The sequence below is a fragment of the Chrysochloris asiatica genome, unplaced genomic scaffold (assembly GCF_000296735.1).
Source record: "Chrysochloris asiatica unplaced genomic scaffold, ChrAsi1.0 scaffold00133, whole genome shotgun sequence".
Taxonomy (NCBI): Eukaryota; Metazoa; Chordata; class Mammalia; order Afrosoricida; family Chrysochloridae; genus Chrysochloris; species Chrysochloris asiatica.
This window is the reverse complement of record NW_006408651.1, coordinates 6,015,346-6,040,561: the sequence shown is the minus strand read 5'-3', so window position 1 is coordinate 6,040,561 and position 25,216 is coordinate 6,015,346. Positions and strand designations below refer to the sequence as shown.

The window sequence follows — 25,216 nt, the reverse complement described above, 5'->3', positions numbered from 1 at the left end:
TTCCTGCAGCGGCATAGTTTTATCTGTGTTGTTAAGTGCCATCGAGTCGATGTTGACCCATAGCAAACCTGTATAGGGTTTCCGAGGATCAGCTGATGAGCTTGAACTGTCAACCTTGCGTGCGGTTCAAACTGCCCTTACAGTCCAGCACATTAACCCTCAGTGCTATGCCAGGACTCCTTTTTACCTGTGGAATTAGTTTTATTGACAGTCTACATCTAGGCTTAGTTCCCTTTTCTGAAAAATGAAGGATTTGGAACAAATGATTTACATGGCTTCTTCCATGTATATATTAGATCAAATAAATGCATTTGCTGCCCTGTAATCCTGTAAGGACTGAACTGTTAGCCACAAGATTGGCAGTTCAAACACACCAGCTGCTCTTTGGAAACCCTATACAGGCTTGCTGTGAGTCAGAACCAACTGGAAGGCAATTAACAACAACTTAATCCAGTCAGTATCCTGAGAGAGGATTATGACAAATATCTGAGGAGAGACTGTTGATCTATGTAGAAAAGTAGCTCTAGGACCTTTGGCCACATTGCCTTGTTCGTAACACTACAATTTTTCATTGATTAAATTTTAATTTTTTAAAAAAATTTACAGTGTTATATTTTGTTCAACCAAACCAGTGGTTTTGAACTGGGGGCATTTTTGCTTCTCTGGGGGCAGGATTTTGATTGTCACAGTTGTGGCAGAGAGGTAGATGTTGCTGACATTTGTTGGATAGAGGGCAAGGATGCTGCTGAACATCCTACAATGCACAAGACAGTCCCCAACAAAGAATTACCTGGCTCAAATGCTCATAGTGCCACAATTGAAAAACCCTAAGCTAAACTATTAACCGCCCCCCCCATAAGATTTTAATACTCTCACAGCAGAGACTTGCTCTTGTTCCTTGACATTTCTTTTAGTATTTATGACCTTTTAAATTTAATTTAAAAGCATTCCATCTATGTCAATAAATGATTTCGTTTTTGATTATGTATTTAGTATTGTTTAAGGAGTCTTGCTGTAATGTTTAGGATGAGCACTGGACCACAAGGTCAGTCTGAACCTCAAAGTTGATGGTTCAAGATCACCCTCTGCTCCTTGGAAACCCTATACAAGGTTACTATGACTCAGAAACGATTTGACAGCACTTAACAACAACAACAACAATATTAAGAGACTATTTAAACCATAATATTAAATAGATAAGGAACTCTGGTAGCATAGTGGTTACGAATCGTGCTGCTAACCTCAAGGTTGGCAATTTGAAACTACCAGCCGTTCTGCGGGAGAAAAATGAGGCAGTCTGCTCCCGTAAAGATTTACAGCCTCGGAAACCCTTTGTTAGGATCACTATGAGTCGAAACTGACTCCATGGTACTTAACAACAATATTAAATAGATAAATATCTTTTCCAAACAATTCACTGCAGTGAATCATGAATTGGATTAGACTACATGTAACACAGTCCGTGCCACTTAAAAAAATGGTTTTTACATCAGTGAGGGGCAGTAACTTTCCAGTGTAGAAGTGAAGCGTTTGTTGCACCTTCATTATGGCTGGTCACCCACATCACAGCAGAGTGAGTGACAGAGCAGATGGGATTCAGAGGTTCTGTGGAAGGCATGCTCTGGGGACCAGCTTCCCATGGCAGTGTAGTGTGGAGGCAGCACAGAGGGGTATTCATGAGAGTACACTGAACCCCAGCACCTGAGTCATGTCCTACTCCATCTATGTAAATTGTTGGAAATAGTGTTATCTTGCTAAATCTTTCCAAATGGAGAGGGTAACAGGACCTATTTCATAGTGCTAATTGTGAGTATTAAGATAATGTGTTTGAAGTGCTTAGCCCAGTTCCTGGCACATATTGTTTGGCAAGTCATACTTTCAGCAGCACCCAGATCTGCATTGCCATCACTGCCTTACTTCTTCTGAGCTAGGTGAGCAAACCAGCACAGAGCACTTGTTGATGGGGCCCACTGTCCACTGATCCCCATGGTGCCAATAGATTTCTTTATCATGCAGAGAGAGTTACTGTTTCTGGATTTCTGCATATCAATTGCTTAAGTACCAAAGTAACAGAAACTATATAACAATTTAGGACATGTACTTTTCCATCCTTTTGTTTGTTTGCTTTAGTGTATACCACTGTTGATTATGGATATCCTGATACACCTAGGGATTTTTTTCCTTGTTGAATCTTTTTTAAAAGGAATTTCATTTACATAGGATTCCTCCCACACCCTCCTACTAAGTTTTTCTGATTTTACACTTTGTGTCAAGATACTCTGATAAAACTATTATGACAGAATAGGTACATTTATGAAGAAACAAGTTTATGGAGAACACAATAGGCCTTTTGTTTTTTGTTTAAACTCTTTATAATTTTACGGTGCTACTTGGTTTTGATTGCTATCGCTTTGGATTTTTATCTTATTGAATCAGATATGCTGGCTACTATGCTAGAACCAAAGATTAGGTACTTGAGAATTACTTTTGATGGAGAGTCTATAGTTGCATAGGTATACAGCTGTTCCCCACTTTGGTTGTGTATTAGAAGAGCTGTCAAGCTTGGATTTAGTACCACTCTATTGCGTATGTTTTAATCTGTCAATCATATGGTTTACTATGCAAGGAATGACAAATTGAAGAGGATGGTATTGCTGTCATTATCCAAAAGAGCATTTCATGATCTGTCTTGTAATATAATGTCTGTGATAGGATAATGTCCATACGCCTACAAGGAAGACCAGTTAATACCATTATTAATCAAATTTATGCATCAGTCACTAAAACCAGTGATGATGAACTTGAAGAATTCTACCAACTTCTTCAGTCTGAAATTGATCAAACATGCAATCAAGATATAATGATAATTACTGATGATTCGAATGGAAAGCTTGGAAACAAGGGAAGGATCAGTAGTTGGAAAATACGGCCTAGGTGGTAGAAATGATGCTGGAGGTTGCATGATAGAATTTTGCAAGATCGATGATTTATTCACTGCAAATATGTTTTTTAATCAACATAACATATGACTACACATTGACCTCGCCAGATGGAATACACAGAAATAAAATTGACTACATCTATGGGAAGAGATGGTTGAAAAGTTCCATATCTTCAGCCCAAACAAGGGCAGTTGCAGACTGTGGAACAGACAATTCTATGCAAATTTAGGCTGAGGCTGAAGAAGAGAAATCAACTCCAGGAGAACCAAAAGTTGACTTTTTTTATCCATAGATATTTTAATTTATAAAAAGAAAACAGTAATTAAAACACAAAGATGCCAAATTTTATCAAGTACTTTTTGAGCCACCTTAATAGTCAAAAGACACATTTTTTTTTCTGTAACGTATTAGTAAGGTTCACTATAATGATACATTTCTTAATACTGAATTTTTATGAAATGATTTCCTGTGTAGTGGTTTTCTTAATGTCTTACTAGTTTCTGTTTATATTTTATATGTGCATTTTTAGTCTTATCTGAGGTGTTTTTATAATGGGGATTTTTGTTTCATTAGTTTAATCTGTGATAGATTTTTGTTTAGGAACATATTGAAGTGTTATGAAAGAATTGGGGAAGATACCTACTTTCACTCCCACTGTGCCAACCTGTGGAAGGGTCTCAGGAAGAGTAAGCTAAGTGGAAATGCCTTTAGTAGCCTTTGCATATAAGTCATTTTCGTTTTACCTTCAGGAAGAAGGAGGAACCACTTGCAAAACACAAAAAACTCCCTGGCTTCAAAATTGTGTTTTATCTTTATCTCCAACCAATGATCTTATGGTTATAGCTCGAAAGCAAAAAGCTGTGTTTCTAGTGCGTAAGTACCTTTTTAGTTTCAATGGTTTATATTACAGTGCATATAATAGAAAATGGATTTGGAAAAAATGAAAACATTATTCCTATTTTATGTGGTGATGCCCTATATTTTATATATTGTACAGCACTTTTTATTTTGTTACTTTTTATTTTATGCTTTGATTCTTTTTGTTCCTTCTCTGTTTTTCTTTCCTGACTGCAGATAGCATAGCTATCACTCTGTGGCAATTCAAAGACAGTACTAGGCGTTGCACAGTTCTTGCAAGGGACAGTTAGAGCTAAAGAGTTCACTGACCCCTTCTTAGTACTAATGTGAGTAAGGTGATTTTCAACTATCTCTTAAAACTGTACATGTGTCTCTGTTTAGAGCATAAATTGTTCATTCATGATTTTGGTTGAGGATTGATGTTAAAGTTTGGGGATGAGTGTGATAACAAAAAACTTCCCTAATCAAAATATAAGATCATAAGTGAAATGACTGTAGAATAGTCTTCTAAAGTAAATTTACCTTCCAGTAGCACAGATCAATAGAAAATATTCTCTGCTATGCGAGGATAAAAGCAACCTTAAAATAGGTGGGATAGTGCATGGAAATTCAACTATCAGGACTCTGAGAAGATTGTATGATTTAATTGAGGAGCGAGGCTAAAGGATAGACTGTAGGTATAGAGGTTTCTGAAAATTCTACAAAAAAATTTTAAGCAATAGGTATTCAACTTATGAAAATGACTCATCAGTTAATGCAGATCTATTAAATTTGGCAAACAATATCCTAAAGGAAAAGATGAGATTTGTAAATTACTTCCTTAGTATATTATAATTAAAGTAATTGAAATAGCTTGATTTTTTTTTTTCCCCCAGCAAAATGGAAACATAATGATAAAGGAAAGGAAGAAATGCAATTTGCTGTTGGTTGGAGTGGTTCTTTAAATGTTGAAGAAGGGTAGGTACCAAGTAGCTTTTCCTTTCTTGGTGCATTGAATGTATATGTTAAGTTGATTGACTGTAACTAAATGTATTAAGATGTTTCATGATTTAATGTTCGGTACTCTGTATTCATCCAGGTTTTAAGGAATGTTAGATGGATAATTTATGGAATGCTGTCAAGTCAGCATCCAACTCAATGGTGACCTCATGTGTGTAGATAGAGTACAGCTATGTCATAGGTTTTCAAGGTTGTGATGTTTTGGAAGCAGTTTGCCATTCCTTTCTTTTGAGGTGTCTCTTAGTGGTCTTAAACTGATACTTTTTTTTGGTTAACAGCATTTCCCAGTGTCTCCCATAAATTGTAGAGCTTATATAAAAACATGGTTTGGTCAAAAATTTTAAAGTTTATTCATTATGTGATTACTTAAATAGTTATCTTTGAAGACAATTTAAAGAGCATGTTGAAGAGAATCTCATAAACCCTTTAAAAAAAATCTTTAGTCCTCTCCTTCTGTTTGCTATTACTAATTTTATTCATCCAAAAAGTCAAGGACAGACAGCTTCTCTGCTGTGCTAACATTTATATAGGGGACAATGCTGTATTTCTAAAACTTACTATAAATAGTTTAGAGATTCAAAATGGTCAACAAAGTATCTTCTGCACTTAACAACAACAACATCAAGTTATAGAGAAAGAGAAATAATTAATAATTCCATTGAATAGGCACACATTATTTTGTTTCTGGTTTTAGGGAATGTGTAACCAGTGCTCTGTGTATCCCACTGGCAAGCCAAAAGAGGTAAGGGAAAATAAGAATTATCTGTTGTCTTTGCTTTGATTTCTGAGCTATTAAGTTGTGTGGCATTTTGTTTGTGTCAGGAGTTCCACTGGACGACCTGATTGGACCTGCATTGTAGTGGGCTTTACTTCCGGTTATGTACGCTTCTACACTGAGGTGAGTTGAGCTTTCAGCAGAAGGTGACTACAGTACCCACTTATGCATTACCCATTTGTGTACACTTCATCATCTGCTACCTGTAAATTGTAATTGATGCTTTATAGGCCTGTAAGTTAGGAAGTAAAGGCAGTGAGAGTTGTGTTAGAAGATACAGAGAAGCTAAAGGGGGTATTCATAACCATGGAAAACTATAGGGGAAATGATATTCTCTGGTTATACCTGTGTATCAGTAAGAAAGCTAGCAGGACTCTTCTCTGTGCTTCCTCCTAGAATGGTGTGCTCTTGCTTGCACAACTTTTGAATGAGGACTCAGTGCTACAGCTCAAATGCAGGACCTATGAAATCCCACGGCATCCTGGTGTGACTGAGCAGGTAGTGTAAATGGTCATGTTCAGATTAACAGTGGATGTATGGCATCTCCTCTTTTGATTGGAAGGCGGGAAATTAAGGTTATCTTTGTCTATTAGCCATGCTGTCATACTCTGTCTAGAAGTCTAACCAATTAATTCTCAGAAAAGAATACCAGTCTTGCTTATTTACTTACTTATTTTTTACACAATAAAGTAAAATACTTTGTTGTTGTTGTTGTTGTTAGGTGTCATCGAGTCAGCACCGACTCTCAGTGACCTTATGCACAGCAGACTGAAACACTGCCCGATCCTGGGCCAACCTCACTACTGTTGCCACGCTTGAGTCTATCTGTGCTGCCACTTGGCCAATCCATCTCGTTGGGGGTCTTCCTCTTTTTCTCTGACCCTCCACCTTACCAAATATGATATCCTTCTCCAACAACTAGTCCCACCAGACAACATGTCCTAAGTATGAGAGACGACGTTTGTCCATCTTGGCCTCTAAGGAGCACTCTGGCTGCACCTGTTCTAAAACGGATCTATTGATTCTTTTGGCAGCCCATGGCACTTTCAGTATTCTCCTCTAACACCATAACTCAAATGCATCAATTCTTCTATGGTCTTCCTTATTCACTGTCCAGCTTTCACATGCATATGAGGTTATTGAAAATACCATGGGTTGGGTCAGGCGCACCTTAGTCCTCAAGCTGTCATCTTTGTTCTTCAACACTTTCAAAAGGTCTTGTGCAGCTGATTTGCCTAATGCAATATGTCATCTGATTTCTTGACTGCTGCGTCCGTGAGTGTTGATAGTTGATCCAAGAAGAATGAAGTCCTTGACACTTTCAATCTTTTCTCTGTTGATAAAGAATGTTATTTATTGGTCCAGTGGTAAGGATTTTTTTTTCTTTACATAGACTTTAAATATTCCCCCCCAAACATCCCCTCCCATTTTTAGAGCATAATATAGTTCTGATGTGGAGCTGTAGGGTAAGCATTGGACTGCTAATGGCAAGTTTGGCTCTGCAAAACCACCAGCCACTCCTCAGGAACCTTACACACGGTTGCTCTGAATTGGAACTGACTCAATGGCACTTCACAACAACAGCTGCTGTGAGGGAAGTAATCATATGATTATAGAGTAGCATGACAAGCATGTGGGATGCTTTTTAAATGAGAGGGTCAGGATCAGCCTCTGAGTAACTGATATTTGAACTGAGACCTTTGTGATTAAAAGAACTAGGTGCAGGGGAAGATCTGGGAGGAAAATGTTCAGGCCTTTGCAAAGGACTAGGGTGATGAAGCCCTTCAAGGATCAAGGGGAGAAAGAAGTAAAATGACATTAGGTCTCTGGGCATGATTAAAGAGTTCAGATTTTATTCTAAGTGCAGAATAAAGCCACTAGAGAGTTTTAGTCAGGAGAGTGATTTGATCTGCTATATCTGACAAAGATCATACTGGCTGGACTGAACATGCATTGTAGGGAGCAAAAGTAGAAGTAGAAAACAAAACTTCAAAAACGGTCAATAAGAGTTGGTTAAATAAATTTTGGTACATGATGAAATACTGACATAACATGAGATGTTCTAACAAATGGATGCGATGCTGGAACTGTTCACATCTACCAAGAAATTTGGAAGACAGCTGCCTGGCCATCCAACTGGAAGAGATCCATATTTGTGCCCATTCTAAAGAAAGTTGATCCAACAGAATATGGAAATTATTGAATAACATCATACTATCAGAAGCCAGTAAAAAGTTGCTAAAGATAATTCTAAAATGGTTATAGTAGTATATCAACAGGCAGCCAACAAACATATGAAGAGATGTTCACCATCTCTAGCCATCAGAGAGATGCAAATCAAAACAACAATGAGATAGCACCTCATAACAGCAAAGATTAAAAAATTAGAGGACTGTAAATGCTGGCTAGGATGTGGAGAGACTGGGATGCTCCTGCATTCCTGGTGGGATTGTAAAATGGCCCACCCTCTTTGCAAAGCAATATGGCATTTCTTCAGAAAGTTGGAAATAGAAATACCTTATGATCCAGCAGTTCCTCTACTTGGTATTTACCCACAAGAAATATAGCCATAACACGAGTAGATATATGCACACCAATGTTCATAGCAGCACTATTTACAATAACAAAAAGATGGAGACAGCCTAAGTGCCCATCAACTGAAGAATGGATAAACAAGCTGGTACATACACACAATAGAATATTATGCTACCTTGAAGAACAAGAAGGAAGCTGTAAGTTATAACATGGATGAACCTTGAGAACGTTATGTCAAGTGAAATTAGTCAGCTGCAAAAGGAAAAATACTGCATAGGACCACTACTGTAAAAGACTAAGAAAAAGAACGCATACTAAAGGGGGGCGGGTGGAGGATTCATTGCTGGTTACCAGATGTGGGGAGGGGGTTAGGGGACGGGAAGGTGGAGCACAGGGTAGGGAATAGACACAGGATACTTTGGGTGCTAGGGAGGGGGGCAATACACAAGCGGGGGAATGGAAGACCAAGGCGGATGGGAAAACAGGCATTTGCAAGGGCTAAGTGGGACAGAGGTAAATAATGATGTATGCACAACCTTGGAACAACAGGGCTCTGGGATACAGGGATTGAGACATGGTTGGAATGGGCAGAAAAAGGGGGTAAATAATGTTAAAATGCTTGTCTGTCTTTTGAATCTTGCCTTCCCTGGCATACCATTATATAATAGGCACTTGAGGGGGAGAAAAAGGAATAGCCAGAAATATCACCATATAATCTTGTAAGTCTGTCTTCTACCTATAACTGATTGGAATACCTAAAATGGGGCTACAGTGTGCCCAGTGAAGGAGGCTTCCTGTGGAGCCTCTGCGTTACATAAGACTATAGGTGGAATCCTGAACCTCACCCAAAATCTTCTGAGGGGGAAAATTTCCACTTCAGAGAACAAACAGACCAGCTTGGAATGACTGGAAGAACAGAAGATACTTCTTGAAAGAAAGACCGACAGGAAAAATAAAAAACAATAACGGCAGTCTGACTGATTACTATAAGAACAAGCAAGTTGCTTGTCCAGGAGACATCAAGGCAAGTGGTCAGGTTCCCTCAGGACAAGCCCCTGCCAAGACTAAGACTCAGTGGGCATACAGGAGCAGACACGTGCTCTGATTGGTGACCACGCTCATCACCGATAAGGGGAATTGAGGGAAAAACAGCAATGAAGCTACAAGTTAAACCCTACAACATTCAGTAGACTTCTATGAACCCGGATGGAGACCTGGTTGGCCAGCAGTTTGGCAAGACCTGGAGACTCTTGGGCCCAGACTCAGTGACATAGCCACAGAGGACTAGAGTGGAGAGTGAAGCATCCAGCTGATAAGAAGAGAGGGCATATGCACAAGAACACCCACACTTGCAGATAATACCCACTTGACCTGGCTTCAATGACTGGATTATCAGAGATCAACCAGAAGAAGAAAGAAGAGGAAAAAAAGAGGTAATCTGACACAATTTGATGAACTTGACATACACCTGTGGATGCAGTAACTCAAAAGAGGGAACAAATCTTTATAGCGAAGATCACTACCACCCTCTCCATGCACAGAGTAAACAGGGATGGGCAACTTGGACATAGGCTATGCAAAATGAGGGGGCTATAAAGGCAAGAAGTGACTCACTTACAAGGTTTCAAGAGGGAGCCTAGTTCCAGAGGGTGTGGAGGAAGGTAGAATCTCCAATGAGTAGTATCCAGTCTGTCTGGGTGGGGCTGATGAAAGGAGCTGGGTATAGGTCCCTTGTACAATGGTGAATAATTTTTACCAGGATTGACTGTGAGGGTTGGAAATGTAAAGGTGGACGGTTTGTAGTAAAAGGAGGAGAGTGATCGACTATGCAGTCCAGGAGCTGAGGTCCCTGGAACCACCAAGGGAGGAGAGCGGAATGCGAAACCTTCCCCAGAGAAGCAGTGACACCAGAGATGCAGGCAGAGATGATGACGTGGAGAGATGGCGTGATTGGCGACTTTAGAACCAGAGAGGGAGAGAGGGACTGTGTGCGGATGATGGGGGATCAGGTTTGCAGGGTGTACCCTTTGGTTGATTGATGATGCATGGAAAGGATTGTAACCATGGCAACGAAACAATATAAGATAGGATGAATGTAAAGCTAATGTTCTCTCACGTAAACTATCACATAATTCACAATAAAACATTAAAAAAAAAAAAAAGTATATCAACAGGAAATTGCCAGTAATTGAAGCAAGAATCAGAAGAGGATTTGGAATGAGCGGTATCGTTCATTGCTGATATCACATGGATCTTGACTTAAAACAGAGAATACCAGAAAGAAGTTTACCTGTGTTTCACAGAGTACTCTAAGACATTCGACTGTGTGGATCTTTTCAAACTATTGATAACATTGCGGAGAATGAAAATTCCAGAAGACTTACTTGTGCTCATGTGGAACCTGTATCTAGAACAAGAAGCAATCATTTGAGCAGAGCAGGGGATGCTGAATGGTTTAAAATCAGGAAAGGTATGCCTTAGGGTTGTTACCTTTCAACATATTTATTCAATCTGTATGCTGAGCAGATAATCTGAGGGTATGAAGAACACAACATCAGGAAAAAATATTGAAGTGTCTAGATTTTTCTTTTACTTGGATCTGCAGTCGACATCCCTGGAAGCTAGAGTTAAGAAACCAAATGAGGTGTATTGGGCAACTCTGCAAGAGATACAATGATGTCACTTTGAGAACTAAGTAGCACCTGGCCCAGGCCATGGTATTTTCAGTAACTTCATATGAATATGAAAGCTGGACAGTAAATAAAAAAAATTGAAAAACATTAATGCCTTTGAATATACCATGGACTACCAGTATGATTGTGGTGGTTCCATATGATAAGCACTGGACTGTGAACCACAAGGTCTGCAGTTCAAGCCTGCTAGCTGCTCTGTGGAAGAAAGATCGGGCTTTCTGCTCCTGCATAAAATTGCTATGAGTTGGAACCAACTTGATGGCACTTTGCAACAATAACCAGTAGAACAAACAGATCTGTCTAGGAAAAAGTACAGCCAAATCTCCTTAGAGTCAAGGATAGTGTGATTTTGTTTCCTAGATTTTGGACAAGTTGACCAGTCCTTGGGTAATGTAGAAGGTCAGCGAAAATAAGGAATTCTCTCAGTGAGATGGATTGACCCAGTAGCTGCAACAGTGGGCACAAACATAGCAACAATTGTGAGTATGGTATGGTGCTATGGGTTAGTGCACTGGACTGCAAGGTTAGTTTGTACTGCAAGGTCGGCAATTCAAGCTCACCAAGCCACTCCTCAGAAACGCTATATAGGTTCGCTATAAATCAGAACCAACTCCACAGCTCTTAACAACAACAGGACGGGGCAGTGTTTCACTTGTATGTAGGATTGCTATGAGTTGAAACTGACTAGATGAAACCTACCAACAGCAACCATAATAAAAATGATTTTTTTATTTATTGAAATAAAAAAAATTGAGTAATCAAAATACTGTATATTGATTTATTATTGAGAAATCAAAAATATTACAGAATACTGTGTTTTTCTTGGGAAAATGTATGAATATGTGAGGTTATATATTGACTCATGTCTGGAATTTCAAGTGAGTTTTTCTTCTTTCTACTTTTGCATATTATTTGTATCTCCACAATGAGTATATTTCATTTTTATGAAATTTGTGAATTTTTTTTTTTTCTCTAACCATCTGTCCTGAAAGTAGTATTCATCATAGACAGAAGCTCATATTTGAAAAGAATTCTAAATCCTTGGCTGAAAATTCTGAAATTAATTATCCACTCTTTTACTGTTCTTTATCCTGTTTTCTGTTTGTCTTTTATTGAGTAGTTGACAAGTTTAGGGCTAGATTTTCTATTTTATTTATTTATTTTTTACATTATTTGTGACATTCAGCCATAATAATACTACTAATAAAATAGATCTTCTGGTTTGGCAGTTACGATAATTATTATTTTTTTCTCTATTATTTCTTAAATAGAATGAAGAATTGAGTATTTTATATCCAGCTGCCATTGTGACTATTGATGGATTTAGCCTTTTTCAGTCTCTTCGTGCCTGTCGAAATCAGGTAGCAAAAGGTAAATTTTTTGGCAAGAAATATGTAACTTTTGATAATGTTTAATTTATTTACTTTAGCCTACTTGCATAATAAATAAACTGCCTTCAAAATAAAAGGTTTTCTAAACTAGATTTAAGGGAGGAGGAACCCTACTGCTGTAGATATGGGATTACCGTGTTGGGTAATTGATTAGTAAGGTAATGGTGAAGACTAAAACTTCAACACTCTTTACTTGTTGCCAAAGGAAAATGTGGCCAGCACAGAAACTACAGGCTTTACTGTTAACGCAACAATATGGAGAGAATTCCAGCAGTAAGGAATTAAGTTGTCTTTTAGCTGATGACCAATATTCCTTAGTAGATTGGCATACTAAAAGCTTATGCCTACCTTGCTTCTCTTCTCACTGAGGATGTAGGGGGAGTTTTCCCATGGTAGACAGGACACAACAGGAAGTCACCATCAACTGTTGATTGCTATCTTGGAACACTTCTGAATGGAGAGAAATTAGAGGCACAGACATTATGTTGATGAAGTAGGCAACTACATTACTTCCAGATTTGAGGATGAGACATGCACAAATACTCAGGAGTTCTTAAATCTGTAATCCACAGTTCTCATTCTGGTGCAGTGTGTGCGAGAAGATACTGTATTTTACCAAATCCAAGTTGCCATTGATTGTTATGTACCAATAAGAAGCAAAAATGGCTGCCAGTAAAAGACACACCATCCATTTAATATCTCAATTATAGAGACATGAAAATTTAAAGAAAAGGGCTTAAAATCAGTGAAAATAAGTACTAGCACTGACTTCTCCTTTTCTTTTGGTTAGGATGCTGTTGTTGTTAAGTGCTGTAGACTCACTTCCGACTCATAGTGACTCTGTATAGGGTTTCCAAGGAGCAGATGGTGAGTTTTGAACCTCTGACCTTAAGGTTAACAGTGCAATACTATCCACTTGTTGTTGTTAAGTGCTATTGAGTTGGTTCAGACTCAGCGAGCCTGTATATAGTCTCCAAGGAACGAGTGGTGGGTTTGAATCATTGACCTTTTGGTTGATGTGATGGTCCAGTACTTTTCCTAAAGCACCACACCAGGTCTCCATATCCTGTTGCTGCTGTCAAGTGTCAGAGTCAGTTTCGACTCATAGCTACCCTGTATAGCATTCCTCAGGAGTGCCTGGTGAGTTTGAACCACCAGTCTTGTGATTCAAACCAACCTTGCGGTCCAGTGTTGTATCCCACAGTGCCACACCAGAACTGCACCACATCACATCAAACCACACCCACTCCCATCTAGTGAATTCTGACTCATAGCTACCCTCCAGAGTAGAACTGTCCCAGAGGGTTTCCAAGTTTATAAACCGCTATAGGAGCAGACAGCCTGATCTTTTTTCCAGAGAGCAATTGTGGGTTTGAATTTCTAACTTTTTGGTTGAGAAGCCTGATGCTTAACCCACTGTACCACCCGGACTCCTTTTAGAGGGCCCTGTTGTCAAATGGATTCAAAGTCATTGCGATCCTGTTTAGGGTTTCTGAGAAGCAACTGGTGAGTTTGAACTGCCAACCTTGCAGACCAGTGCTTCTCCCCACAGCGCCACACCAGGCCTCCTTTGTTGTTGTTAAGTGTCTTTGAGTTGGTTCCTTTAGGGGCCCTTAAAAAAAAAAAACCAACATTGAACTCTTAATGGATGAGACAATTCTCTGAAAGCATAAATTAATTAGCATCTGTTTGCTGATTCCTAAAAATTCCTTATGTATCTAAAACCTAAACAAGAAACAAAACTAGGCTATTTTTTAGGGGAAAATGCAACATCTTATATTGTGATAAATAGAAAATTTTTCACTGTACTTTTTAAGCGGTTGATCTGATTGTACAATTCTGAAGATAACGCTTCTCCGTTAGATCAGAATCTGTTTAGATTTTTTCATATCTCTTTTTACTAATGTATAAGTTCCAAGAGACTAGTGATTGTCTGTAGATAAAAATTCTAATAAAATAAGCTAGAAATAGATAATTATTATAATTAATACTGTCAGCCAGCCATTTTATTTTTTGTCACCTTTGATTTCTGTGTATTTTCTTATGTATAAGATTGTTATATATAAGCCATTTTGTCTCCCAGGAAGTAAGAAATTGAGCCACTTTTTATGGGGCTCTGATTACATAGTCACAAGTTGTTGTAAAACAATATATAGGAAAATGGTCTTTTCTTGACCTTACTATAAAATCTGCAGTGTTTTCAGGATCATATTTTTCCTCTATTAAAGTATTTTCTTCACTTTCCAGAATAAACAGCTAAGTTTCAGCTGTATTATAATCTGTAGCCTAGGGATGTATACTGATCAGTGGGACCTTCTATGTAGAACCTGTCACCTTAAGCGCGACTCTAATTGAGTCTCTTCCTTTCAGTAGTAGGTGGAAGCAGTAGTGTTAACATGATCAGCCTTTTATTTTTCCTGGCAGTGCTGTTGCCCTAACGAATCTTTCTGTCAGGTCTGGCTTTGAATACCTAGATTAGAGCTCCTGCCATGTGTGGGCTTCTGCCAGTACATCAGGCTGTGAATAAGGCACTCACTGCAGTTCCAGGATTTCCCTCACAGCCTTTCCCAAGGAGACACTGCTTAGGTGGCACCACTTATATTTTGGGTTTTTAGAAATCTAGAATTTTTTATGTGTTTCCCTCTGATTACTTAGATATTTTAAACTCTGTTTTGTGACTGCTTAGTTAGTGTAATTTTATTGTTTCTATTTTATGTGCATTGTCTTGAGGTGAGTGAAATCTCACTTTAGGACTTGTATTAATTACTTTGTCTCATTATGATTAGTTGATTGTTTTAAAAATAATTAAATGACTACATTTTTAATGATTTGATATGAAATGTCATTTTATCTATTATTGTTAATTTTGATTGTCTAATTTTTATCTTTGACAGCTGCAGCATCTGGCAATGAGAACATACAACCACCGCCATTAGCTTATAAGAAGTGGGGTCTACAAGATATTGGCACTATTATTGATCATGCTAGTGTTGGTAAGCATTACTAGTTCAGATTCTTTTGAAGTCTCTTTAATACTTTGTGATTAACGTGTCTCATTTGTTAAAAATACACATTTATTCTTACATGAAAAGGATACGCATGGCCTTTAATTAGACATTCAGAAGTTATTGAGATCAACACAGTTTATGTCTTTAGAAAATGACAGTTTTAATGAAGCTTTGATTATGGCCCTCAGCATTAATGCTGTTGTTGTTGATGTTAAGTGCTGTTCTGACTCATAGCCACCCTAGGTAAGTTTTCAAATCATAGAAACCCAGTATAAGGTTTCTGAGCAGCAGCTGGTATGGTTTGACCCTGTGGTTCATAGTGGTCCAGTGCTTGTCCTACAACATCACACCAGAAGATGTAAGTCATTCACTCTTTGCATTTTTTTGCAGATAGGTTTAATCTATATAATTACCATTTAGATCACTCTATTAAAAATGTAACTTTTAGACCAGCAGAAGATAAAATAAAAACCAGTTTCTTCTGACAACCAGTATTGGATGGCCATCACTTGTCTGTCTGTGAGGCTGTGTGTCCTATGATGATAAGCGAGTTTTAGCAGAGCTTCCAAACTAAGTCAGACTAGGAAAAAAAGGTCAGCCTGTGAAAAACCATTGGATCATGATGGTCCCGGTGGTCTGATCCCCTTGTACATGGGGACAACAGTATGCTATGCAAATGAGCTTAGATCTTTCTCCTAGCCACGCTGAGAGCCACTAAAGAATGTGGAGCAAGAGAATGCTATTATTAGATGTTCCTTCTAGAAAAATCACTTTGGTGGCAGCTTAGAGGCTAGAATAGAGTGGACAAGAGTAGCCACTGGGTCCAGTATAATAATCTTGGTAAGAAATTATGGGTTTACGAAATAAAACAGTGTAAATAGATGTGTAGAACAAGGAAATACTGTTGGGAAGGGAGGCTTTTAAAATGTATATATCTGTTTGTCAATGTAGTATGTGCTTGTAACCAATTCAAATTTTACATAAATATATGAAAAACAAAGAAAAACTTACCGTAGACCCAACTACACAGAGATGCTTACCATTTACACTTTGGTAAGCATCCTTGCAGATTTTCTGGTGTGTGTGTGTGACGGGGGAGGGTGATGTAAGTAATATTCGCATACTTACGGAGAGTTAATGTGTTCATAAACAGAATTATTTTGTACCAGCAACATTAGGTTGTTTAATGCTACAGAGTCCGTTCTGATTTATCGAGACCTTATATAGGGTTTCAGAGACTGTAAAGCTCTCCAGGAGCAGAAAACTTCATCTTTCTTCCATAGAGTGGTTGGTGAACTCAAACCACCAACCTCGTGGTTCGCAATCCAGTGCTTGTCCTATAGAGCCACTGTGCTTCTCAACAACAGAGCATTTTTCTAATTAAAGAGGTTTGAAGAGGCTTTCTTTCACCACAGTTTTACTAAATATACTTTGTATCTGTCAGAGGCCTAATGGAAAACAGATGGTACACCTGAAATTGAGTAATTGAAAGAAGGTGTATTCTTAGAGAAAGTATTTTAAAGGTGATGTGTAGGAAACCATAAGGAATGGTGCTGTTTCCCTGGGCTTCTCAGAAGCCAGCTGTTTTCCACTCCTAGGCCTAAAGAAAGCCGTCTCAGAACTTGGAGATGAGTAGAATCAGTGCCTTGAGAACAACAGTGACATTTGTTCAACAGTCGCAACCAATTTTTAGGAAAGGAGCCTGGGAAATAGCATGGCTTGACTCTTTTATCCTTTTGATGTGCTTGCTGTTTTCTGAATTCATTGGCATGGGAGCCATTTGGCATCTTCAATACAAATTGGCCCATGGGAGAGAGCAGGGAGAAAAGGAAAAAGTGTTACTGTAGAAGAAAAACAAACAGAAGATACCTGACACATAGATCATTTTTTTTCAGTGACTACCTGGTCTTTGTATAGAATACTCTCTAGTTAATAAGCTCCGTACTGGTAGACATTTGGTTTGTATAAAGAAGTTGCAGTAATCCAAAGTGTTGAGTTCAGTTCAGGGCAGCATCCCTGTTCTGTTAATTAAACTTTGGGACATTGAAACTGGTTTGGGAAAATGATTGAATAGAAAATATTATTCTATCCATTTCTCTCCCAGCCTACAAAAAAAATTTTTTTAAGGTGGAATAATCTTTATTGTACATACACATTTTTTGTAAAGGTTGATTAATTAATTCAACCAGTCAGCGACTGTTTGGCGTCAGGCACTGATTACTAACATTAGTGTTGGGAATTCAGGACAGACAGAATCTCTGCCCTGCTGAAGCAGAGTAATATTTTGGTGATGAGGTGACAAACAATAAACAATGAAACTGAATAAATCATTGTGTCAGAATATTAGTAAGCATCATAAAGAAAATAAGCAGAGGGTTGTGGAACAGAGTAAAGGAAGAAGTTACTTTAGATAGACTGAGGAACAGCCTTTCCTGGGAAGTGACATTCAGGCAGACATGCGATTGTGAAGTAACCAGCTATCTGAAGAACATTCTAGACAGAGGAAACGGGAACCTCAAAGACCTCGAAGTGTTCAGTAACCAGAAAGGAGGCCAGTGTGACTTGATAATAAAGAGTGAGGGGAAGATGGGTAAAGTAAGGTTGGCAGTGTAGACAAGAGTCAGATCTCATTACTGGTAAGGAGTTCAGATTTGATTCTCTTTCAGCAGCAATCACTGACGTGTTCTAGGTGGTGATGTTAGGTGCCATAGAGGGTTCTGACTTACGGCAACTCAGTTTGACAAAGTAGAACTGCTCATAGGGTTTTCTAGGCTGCAGTCTTTACAGAGAAGGGCCCTGGTGATATCATTGGGTAAGCACTTTCTCTGTTAGCCAGAAGGTTGGCAGCCCCTGGGAGAATGATGTGGTGATCTACTCCCATAAAGATTATAGCCAGAAAACCCTAAGGAGCAGTTCTCTTCTGTTACATGGGATCCCACTGAGTCAAAAATCTCCTCTGCCACCAGCACAGCAATAATCATTGTTGATTGCTAGGTCCTCCTGAAGAGCAGCTGGGGATGGAGGGGGAGGGTTCAAACCACCAGCTTTTTGGTTAGCAGCCAACTGCTTAACTTTCATGCCACCCGGACTCCATGTGTTGTAAGTAGGGACTTACATTTTTTAAGTAATCCTTCTACTGAAAAAGGTGAAAAGCAAAGATTGTTGTTGTCAGGTGCCATTGAGTCGGAACCGACTCATAGCGACCCCATGCAAAGCAGAACGAAACAATGTCCGATCCTGGGCCAACCTCACTACCGCTGCCACACTTGAGTCCATCAATGATGCCACCTGGCCAATCCATCTCGCTAGGGGTCTTCCTCTTTTTTTCTGATCCTCCACCTTACCAAACATGATATGCTTCTCCAGCGACTGGTCCCTCCTGACAATATGTCCGAAGTATGAGAGATGAAGTCTGGCCATCCTGACCTACAAGGAGCCCTCTGGCTGTACTTCTTCCAACACAGATCTGTTTGTTCTTTTGGCAGCTCGTGGTACTTTCATGGTACTCCAACACCATAACTCAAAAGCATCAGTTCTTCTATGATCTTCCTTATTCACTGTCCAGCTTTCGCATACATATGAGGTTATTGAAAATATCATGGCTTGAGACAGGCGTACCTTAGTCCTCAAGCTCACTTCTTTGCTCTTCAACACTTAAAAAAGGTTTTGTGCATCAGATTTGCTTAGCGCAATATGTTGTTTGAGTTCTTGGCTGCTGCTTCCATGAGTGTTGGTGGTTAATCCAAGAAAATAAAGTCTTTGACAACTTCAGTCTTTTTTCCATGGATAAAAATGTGGTTTATTGGTCCAGTGGTGAGGATTTTTGTTTTTTTACATTGAGATGTAATCCATACCGAAGGGTATGGTCTTTGATCTTCATCAGTAAATATTTTAAGTCCTCTTCACTTGTTAGACAAGTTAAATTCAAGGTGGAGAGGCCAGCTAAGAAGGTTGTGGAAATTGTTTTTTGTTTTGCATTCCAAAAGGGTAATCTTGGTAGATTTTCTCAAACAACACAGGACAGTCACAGGTGCTTATTAGGAAGAAGTTTTCAGGAAATTGAAGACTGCATTAGTGAGGAAACTGCCAAGAAAGTTACACAGCAGAATGTTTTTCCATCAGGACATTGCACCGTCTCAGTCTTCAAGGGTAGCAAGAGCTGTCCTACACGAATTCCATTGGAAAGCCATACCCTATCCATTCTATAGCCCTTGTCTTGCCCCCTCAGACTTGATTTTGTTCTCCAAACTCAGCATTTAAAAGAAATACAATTTGATTCCTTGAAGCTGTCAAAACTGCCGTGGTATAAATCAAACAGTGCAGAATTCTTCAGGAAAGGGCTAGGGAAATGTAAACAAGGCCTTCATTTTTGTTGAATAAAGATTTCTGTGACTTGTGATACTTTTTGATTTACCCTCATATATCTGCTGTCCAGACTGCTTTCTTAAGTTCTGTATCATTTTCCCAATTCTCTACTGAACATTTTAACCTAAATATCTAACATTTACATATCTGGAATCAAATTCTTGATTTCCTCCCGCCAAACTTGTTCCTCCTTGTCAAATAGATGAATGGATTGGAAGTCTAGATGAAGGTGTGGAATCACCATGGGGAATTAATGGTCAAAAAGTGGTGGGTTTTGAAATCAAGGTTTCAAAGAAGGTATAGTTGGTGATCACAGAATCTAATGTATAGCGTCGGGAGTGGATGACAAAGTAGGAAGAAAAAACTGAAATACAGTATAATTAATTGAATCTCATGGTATTCCATTAAAATTTTTTTACATACTGATTTGCCAAATTACTCTCTAGATTATTGATGTTTTGTTGTTAAGTGCCATAGAGTCAGTTCCAACTCATAGAGACCCTGTATAGGGTTTCCGAAAATCAGCTGGTGAATTTGAATCTGACCTTGTGGCTCAAACCAATCTTGCAGTCCAGTGCATTAACCCACAGGGCCACACCAAGACTCCCTCCTCTGGATAACATGTAGCAATTTATACTCACACCTGTGGTGTGTGGGAGTATGAAGAGAAGTTAACGTAACATTTAAATTTCTGTCATACACAATTTACCCACTCTGTCATTTATTCTGACAGAGTCAGGCAAAATGTATGGCAATTTTCTTATCTGGTACAGACATTTGTATACAGTCACGCTCAGTTTATTGTTACACTTTCTTTGCACATACTGCGTTTTTTTTTTTTTTTTTTACAAGTGGGAGGTTTGTGGCAACCTTGCATTGATTAAGTCTATTGGCCCCATTTTATCAACAGTATGTGTTCACTTTGTGTCTCTGTGTTACAGTTTGGTAATTCTCACAATATTTCATACTTGTTCAGAATGCTGTTGTGCACTTAATAAACTACTGCTGCTGCCACTGTGTGCCATGGAGTCAGTTCTATGAGGCTGTAAATCTTCATGGGAGCAGAACGCTTCATCTTTCTCTCACGGTGGTAGCTTTGAACTGCTGACCTTGAGGTTATAGTGTAAATGCAACTTTTACATGCACTGGGAAACCACAAACATTGTTGTGGCTTGCTTTATTGTGATAGTCACTTTATTGCAGTGGTCTGGAATGGAATCTGCAATGTGTCCAAAGTGTGCCTGTATTGAATCAGGAAAACTCATCCCTGAATACAACTGGGATTCTGAAAGTTCATGGAAAGCTTGAATGAGAAGATAATGGATTTTTTTTTTTTCATGAACTTTTTCAAGTCCCCTTGTATGAGACAGATGTCCAGCTTTTTTCAAGATTTATTTGATCATTAAAATCGATTCATTTAATGTCTTGCTTATTAATTAATTCCTTAAAAGAATTTTCTTTCCAAGGACTCCTATCAGTGAATTTTTGGTATAATGTTTTTTTCCATTTAATCAATTTTGGATATCTCTACATACTATTGTTGAATTGATTCTGAGTCACAGTGTGTACAAAGTAAAACTGGTTCATAGGGTTTTCAAGGCTGTGACCTTTTGGGAACAGATGGCTTAGCTTGTCTTTCGAAGTACCTCTGGGTAGGTAAAAACCACCAACCTTTTGGCTAGTAGTTGAGTACTTAACCATTTGTGCCACCCAGGGACTCCCTAGGCAGGAGCAGTGCATTTTTGACAGTTTGGGGACAAAGAAGAGTGAATACCTATATGAGAAAATTAGAGTCCCTCTTGTTCTACCCTATCATATATCTGAGTTCAGACCTCCTCAATGGGATGTCTTCATGGACCATATGATTACCCAAGTTTGGACACAATTCCAAAGTCCGTAAGTGTAGGACTCTTGACTTCTTGGATCTCTGAACTCAGATCCCCTCATCGTTGTACTCTCTTCCATCCAAGTGAATTCTCTGCTTTTGCTCTTACAGCCTTTGGGAAATAAAAAGTATCAGGAGCTCTGATAGCTTAACAGATTACGAAGTTAGGCTGTTAACTACAAGGTCAACAGTTTGAATCTACCAGCTGCTCCAAGGGAGACAGATGAGGCTTTCTGGTCCCATAAAGATTTACAGCCTTGGGAAACCCTATGCAGGGCTGCTATTAGAACTGACTCCAGGATTCATAACCACCACCATTATAAAAGATTGGGGAATTTCTGGGCTACAAAGTAGATGTATGAAAATGCTTTCACTGTATTGAAAAAGTATGGGTCCACAGGTGTGCTCCCACTTTTTTGCTGGAAGTATAAATTGGCACCACTTCTGTGGAAAGCAGTGTGTTTTTGTTCCATGCTGGTGAGTTGATTTTAAACTCATAGTGACCCCATGTGACAGAGTAGAACCGCCCAATGTAGTTTTTTCTAGGCTATGATCTTTACAAGGAAGTTCTTGGTGGTGCTGTTGGATATGTATTGGGCTGCTAATTTCAAGGTTGTTAGTTCAGACCCACCATTCATTCCTTGAAAACCCTATATAGGGTCACTGTGAGTTGGAACCCAGTCGATGGCACTTACCAACAGTCTTTACAAGAACAGATCACTAGACCTGGGCAGAGCCACTGGGCAGATTGGAACTGTTAGCCTTTCAGTTAGCAGTCAGGTAATTAACCAAGCCAATGAAGCCCCTGAAAGCAGTGTCACAGGATGTAGTTTGTTTTTGTTTTTTTTTAAAAAAAAAAAAACACAGATCCTCTTTGACCCTGCACTTCTGTTGTTAAGACTTTACCTTACAATGTGTAAGGTCAAGAACTCACATTGTCATATTAAAGTGGCAAAAGATAGGGAACAACCTAAATGCCATTAGTGTTATTGTTGTTAGGTGCCATCGAGTCGGTACCGATTCGTAGCTACCGTGTGCACAACAGAATGAAACTGACCAGTCCTGGGCCAACCTCACAGTTATTGCCACACTTGAGCCCATTGATGCTGTCACTTTGCCAATCTGTCTTGCTGGGAGTCTTCCTCTTTTTCTCTGACCCTCCACCTTACCAAACATGATATCCTTCTCCAGTGACTGGTCCCACCTGACAATATGTCCAAAGTATGAGAGACAAAGTTTGGCCATCCTGGCTTCCAAGGAGTATTCTGGCTATACTCCTTCCAACACATATCTGCCCATTAATAGATCAGATCAATTATATGTCCATACAGTGGAATACTATGAGTGATCGAGAACAATGGATGCTAGAAAGGATTGAGCTCCTTAATACTTTATTAAATAAAAAAAGCAAGGTACACATTAGTCCTGATGTGGCACTGTGGGGTTAATGCACCAGACTGCAAAGCCATTTGAACTGCAAGGTTGGCAGTTCAAGCTTACCAGCTGCTCTTTAGAAACCCTATACAGGGTTGCTATGGGTCAGAACCGACTCAACGGCACTTAACAACAATAACACATTAGTGTATGTTGTGTGCTATCATTTGTGTCCATTTAATGTCTCTGGATAGGCAACATGAAAACCTGTACGTGTTGCCTCTAGAAAGTGAACTATACCTGGGACATTGATGGACCTCTTGAATTCTATCCCTGTTAAAAAAATCTGTTAACACTTAAAATATCCTTATGTTATTTATCTGTTATAATGTAGATTATAGATGTCATATTTAGTATTTATGGACTTTGTGTAACTTTTTTAAAGTTCTTTTGTCTGTTAGTAAAACTAAGCAGTTAGCATCTGAGAATAGAGCTTAGTATTTAATGACCTTTAAGATGACAATAATATTTCATTGCATACAAATCTTGTTTTTGGTTTTTGGTTTTAATTTAATCATTTTTTTTATCATTAGGTATTATGACTCTGTCCCCTTTTGATCAAATGAAGACTGCCTCCAATATAGGTGGATTTAATGCAGCAATAAAAAACAGCCCACCTGCCATGTCCCAGTATATCACTGTAGGGTCCAATCCATATACAGGCTTCTTCTACGCCTTAGAGGTATGCATTTAATAACTGATAGTGAGTGATGACACACTTGGTTTTTTAGCTGATCTAATATTGGATATGGTCATTTAGTCTTAAAAACTTTAAACACTTTGTATTTCTAAGTTTCAGTGAAAGCTAAAATTAACCTCAACGTACTTTCTTCCAAGTACAAAACAAATTCTGTGCAGAAGCTCTGAATTCTTTGACAGCTGAGTGGTTTTCACATATTGTTGTTCTGGTCAGATGCCTCAAGGTTGTTATGATGTTAGCCTACCAGGGATGTGAATAAATAAGGAATTGTGAAGACAGAACAGGTTGCCAGCTATGGGTGATGGAAGTAGTGAAAGTTGCTTTCTAGGTAGGAAAATGTTACGTGTTAGGTTGTTGTTAAGGTTAAGTGCTGTCAAGTCGGTTCCAACCCATAGTGACCCTGAACAGGGTTTCCGAGGCTGTAAATCTTTATGGGAGCAGAAAGCCTCATCTTTCTCCCATGGAGCAGCTGGTAGTTTCGAACTGCTAACTTTGTGATTTGCAGCCTGGTTTGTAACCACTATGCTACGAGCGCTTATATCTTGTTTAGTAAGCAGCCCTCTCAGAAGTTGCCCAAGTTAAAAAAATGTTTTAAAGAGCCGTTTGTGTGTAGATGGGAAATCCATATCCCAATTAGAAGAAAATTATTTAGTATCCTACTTTAAAACTTTTTAAAAGCTAAATTAGAATTTAGGGACGGACCAAAGGCAAAAATAGGCTACCAGTGATTTTATTTTGAGACTTTTTATATTGTTGCCTCGTAAAAACATGGTGGTTAGGAGTTGGGCTGCAGTGGTTAGGAGTTGGGCTGTCGTTCTGCAGGAGAAAGATGAGGTTTTCTACTCCCGTAAAGATTTACAGCCTCGGAAACCCTATGCAGGATCGGTCACTATGAGTTGGAACTGACTCAATGGCACTTAGCAACAACAAAATCTTCTGAAAGAAGATTAGTCTAGGGTTTACAACTTTCCAGAACTTTCTTAGTCAGCCTTACTTAGAAAGTATATTTAGTTTCTCTGTTAGCTACTGAGTTTTCCTTTTCACATGTCTTAATTCTATTTCCCAGGGAAGCACACAACCATTACTATCTCATGTTGCATTGGCAGTTGCAAGTAAACTCACCTCTGCCTTATTTAATGCTGCCAGGTAATTATGTACAAAAATTATCTAATTTGTATGTAGTTTGGTTTTGACTTGCATTTTGGTAGTTGCATTTATAAGCTCGAGTTTTACTCTAAATTTCTTTCTTTTAAGTGGTTGGCTTGGTTGGAAAAGTAAGCATGAAGAGGAAGCTGTCCAGAAGCAAAAACCAAAGGTTGAACCAGCTACCCCACTAGCTGTAAGGCAAGTTTGTCATATTCTCCTTTAATTTTAGTCCCTTTAGAAGTGTGCTGTTAAATTTAGGGTTTTTCAGTATACTTTGTTGATTTATTGGTTGATCTTTGAAGCTTCTAGAAATCAATGTGGGATTTATTTCTATTAGAAGGTAAGCTCCATGAGGACACAGTGGCTCTTGTATTGTTTGCTTACTGCAAACTATTATCGCTTAGCAGGTGCTCAGAATGTATTTAAGTGTGCTTAAATAAATAAATAACCTATGTTGCAAAGGAAAATGAATTTAGTAATACTTG

General features: G+C 38.7%; 1 protein-coding gene across 1 annotated transcript in view; it reads left to right on the top strand.

The window, feature by feature from the left end:
• Positions 1–25,216, top strand: part of RAB3GAP2 (RAB3 GTPase activating protein subunit 2 (non-catalytic)) — a 133,701-nt gene that overhangs the window by 56,238 nt on the left and 52,247 nt on the right. Inside the window, exons 3-12 of the mRNA XM_006869701.1 lie at positions 3,692–3,815; positions 4,676–4,757; positions 5,494–5,541; positions 5,622–5,697; positions 5,971–6,072; positions 12,074–12,173; positions 15,088–15,186; positions 23,419–23,567; positions 24,652–24,731; positions 24,840–24,929. Of these exons, the coding sequence (XP_006869763.1) occupies positions 3,692–3,815; positions 4,676–4,757; positions 5,494–5,541; positions 5,622–5,697; positions 5,971–6,072; positions 12,074–12,173; positions 15,088–15,186; positions 23,419–23,567; positions 24,652–24,731; positions 24,840–24,929 (950 nt within the window). The remainder of the gene's footprint in view (positions 1–3,691; positions 3,816–4,675; positions 4,758–5,493; positions 5,542–5,621; positions 5,698–5,970; positions 6,073–12,073; positions 12,174–15,087; positions 15,187–23,418; positions 23,568–24,651; positions 24,732–24,839; positions 24,930–25,216) is intronic.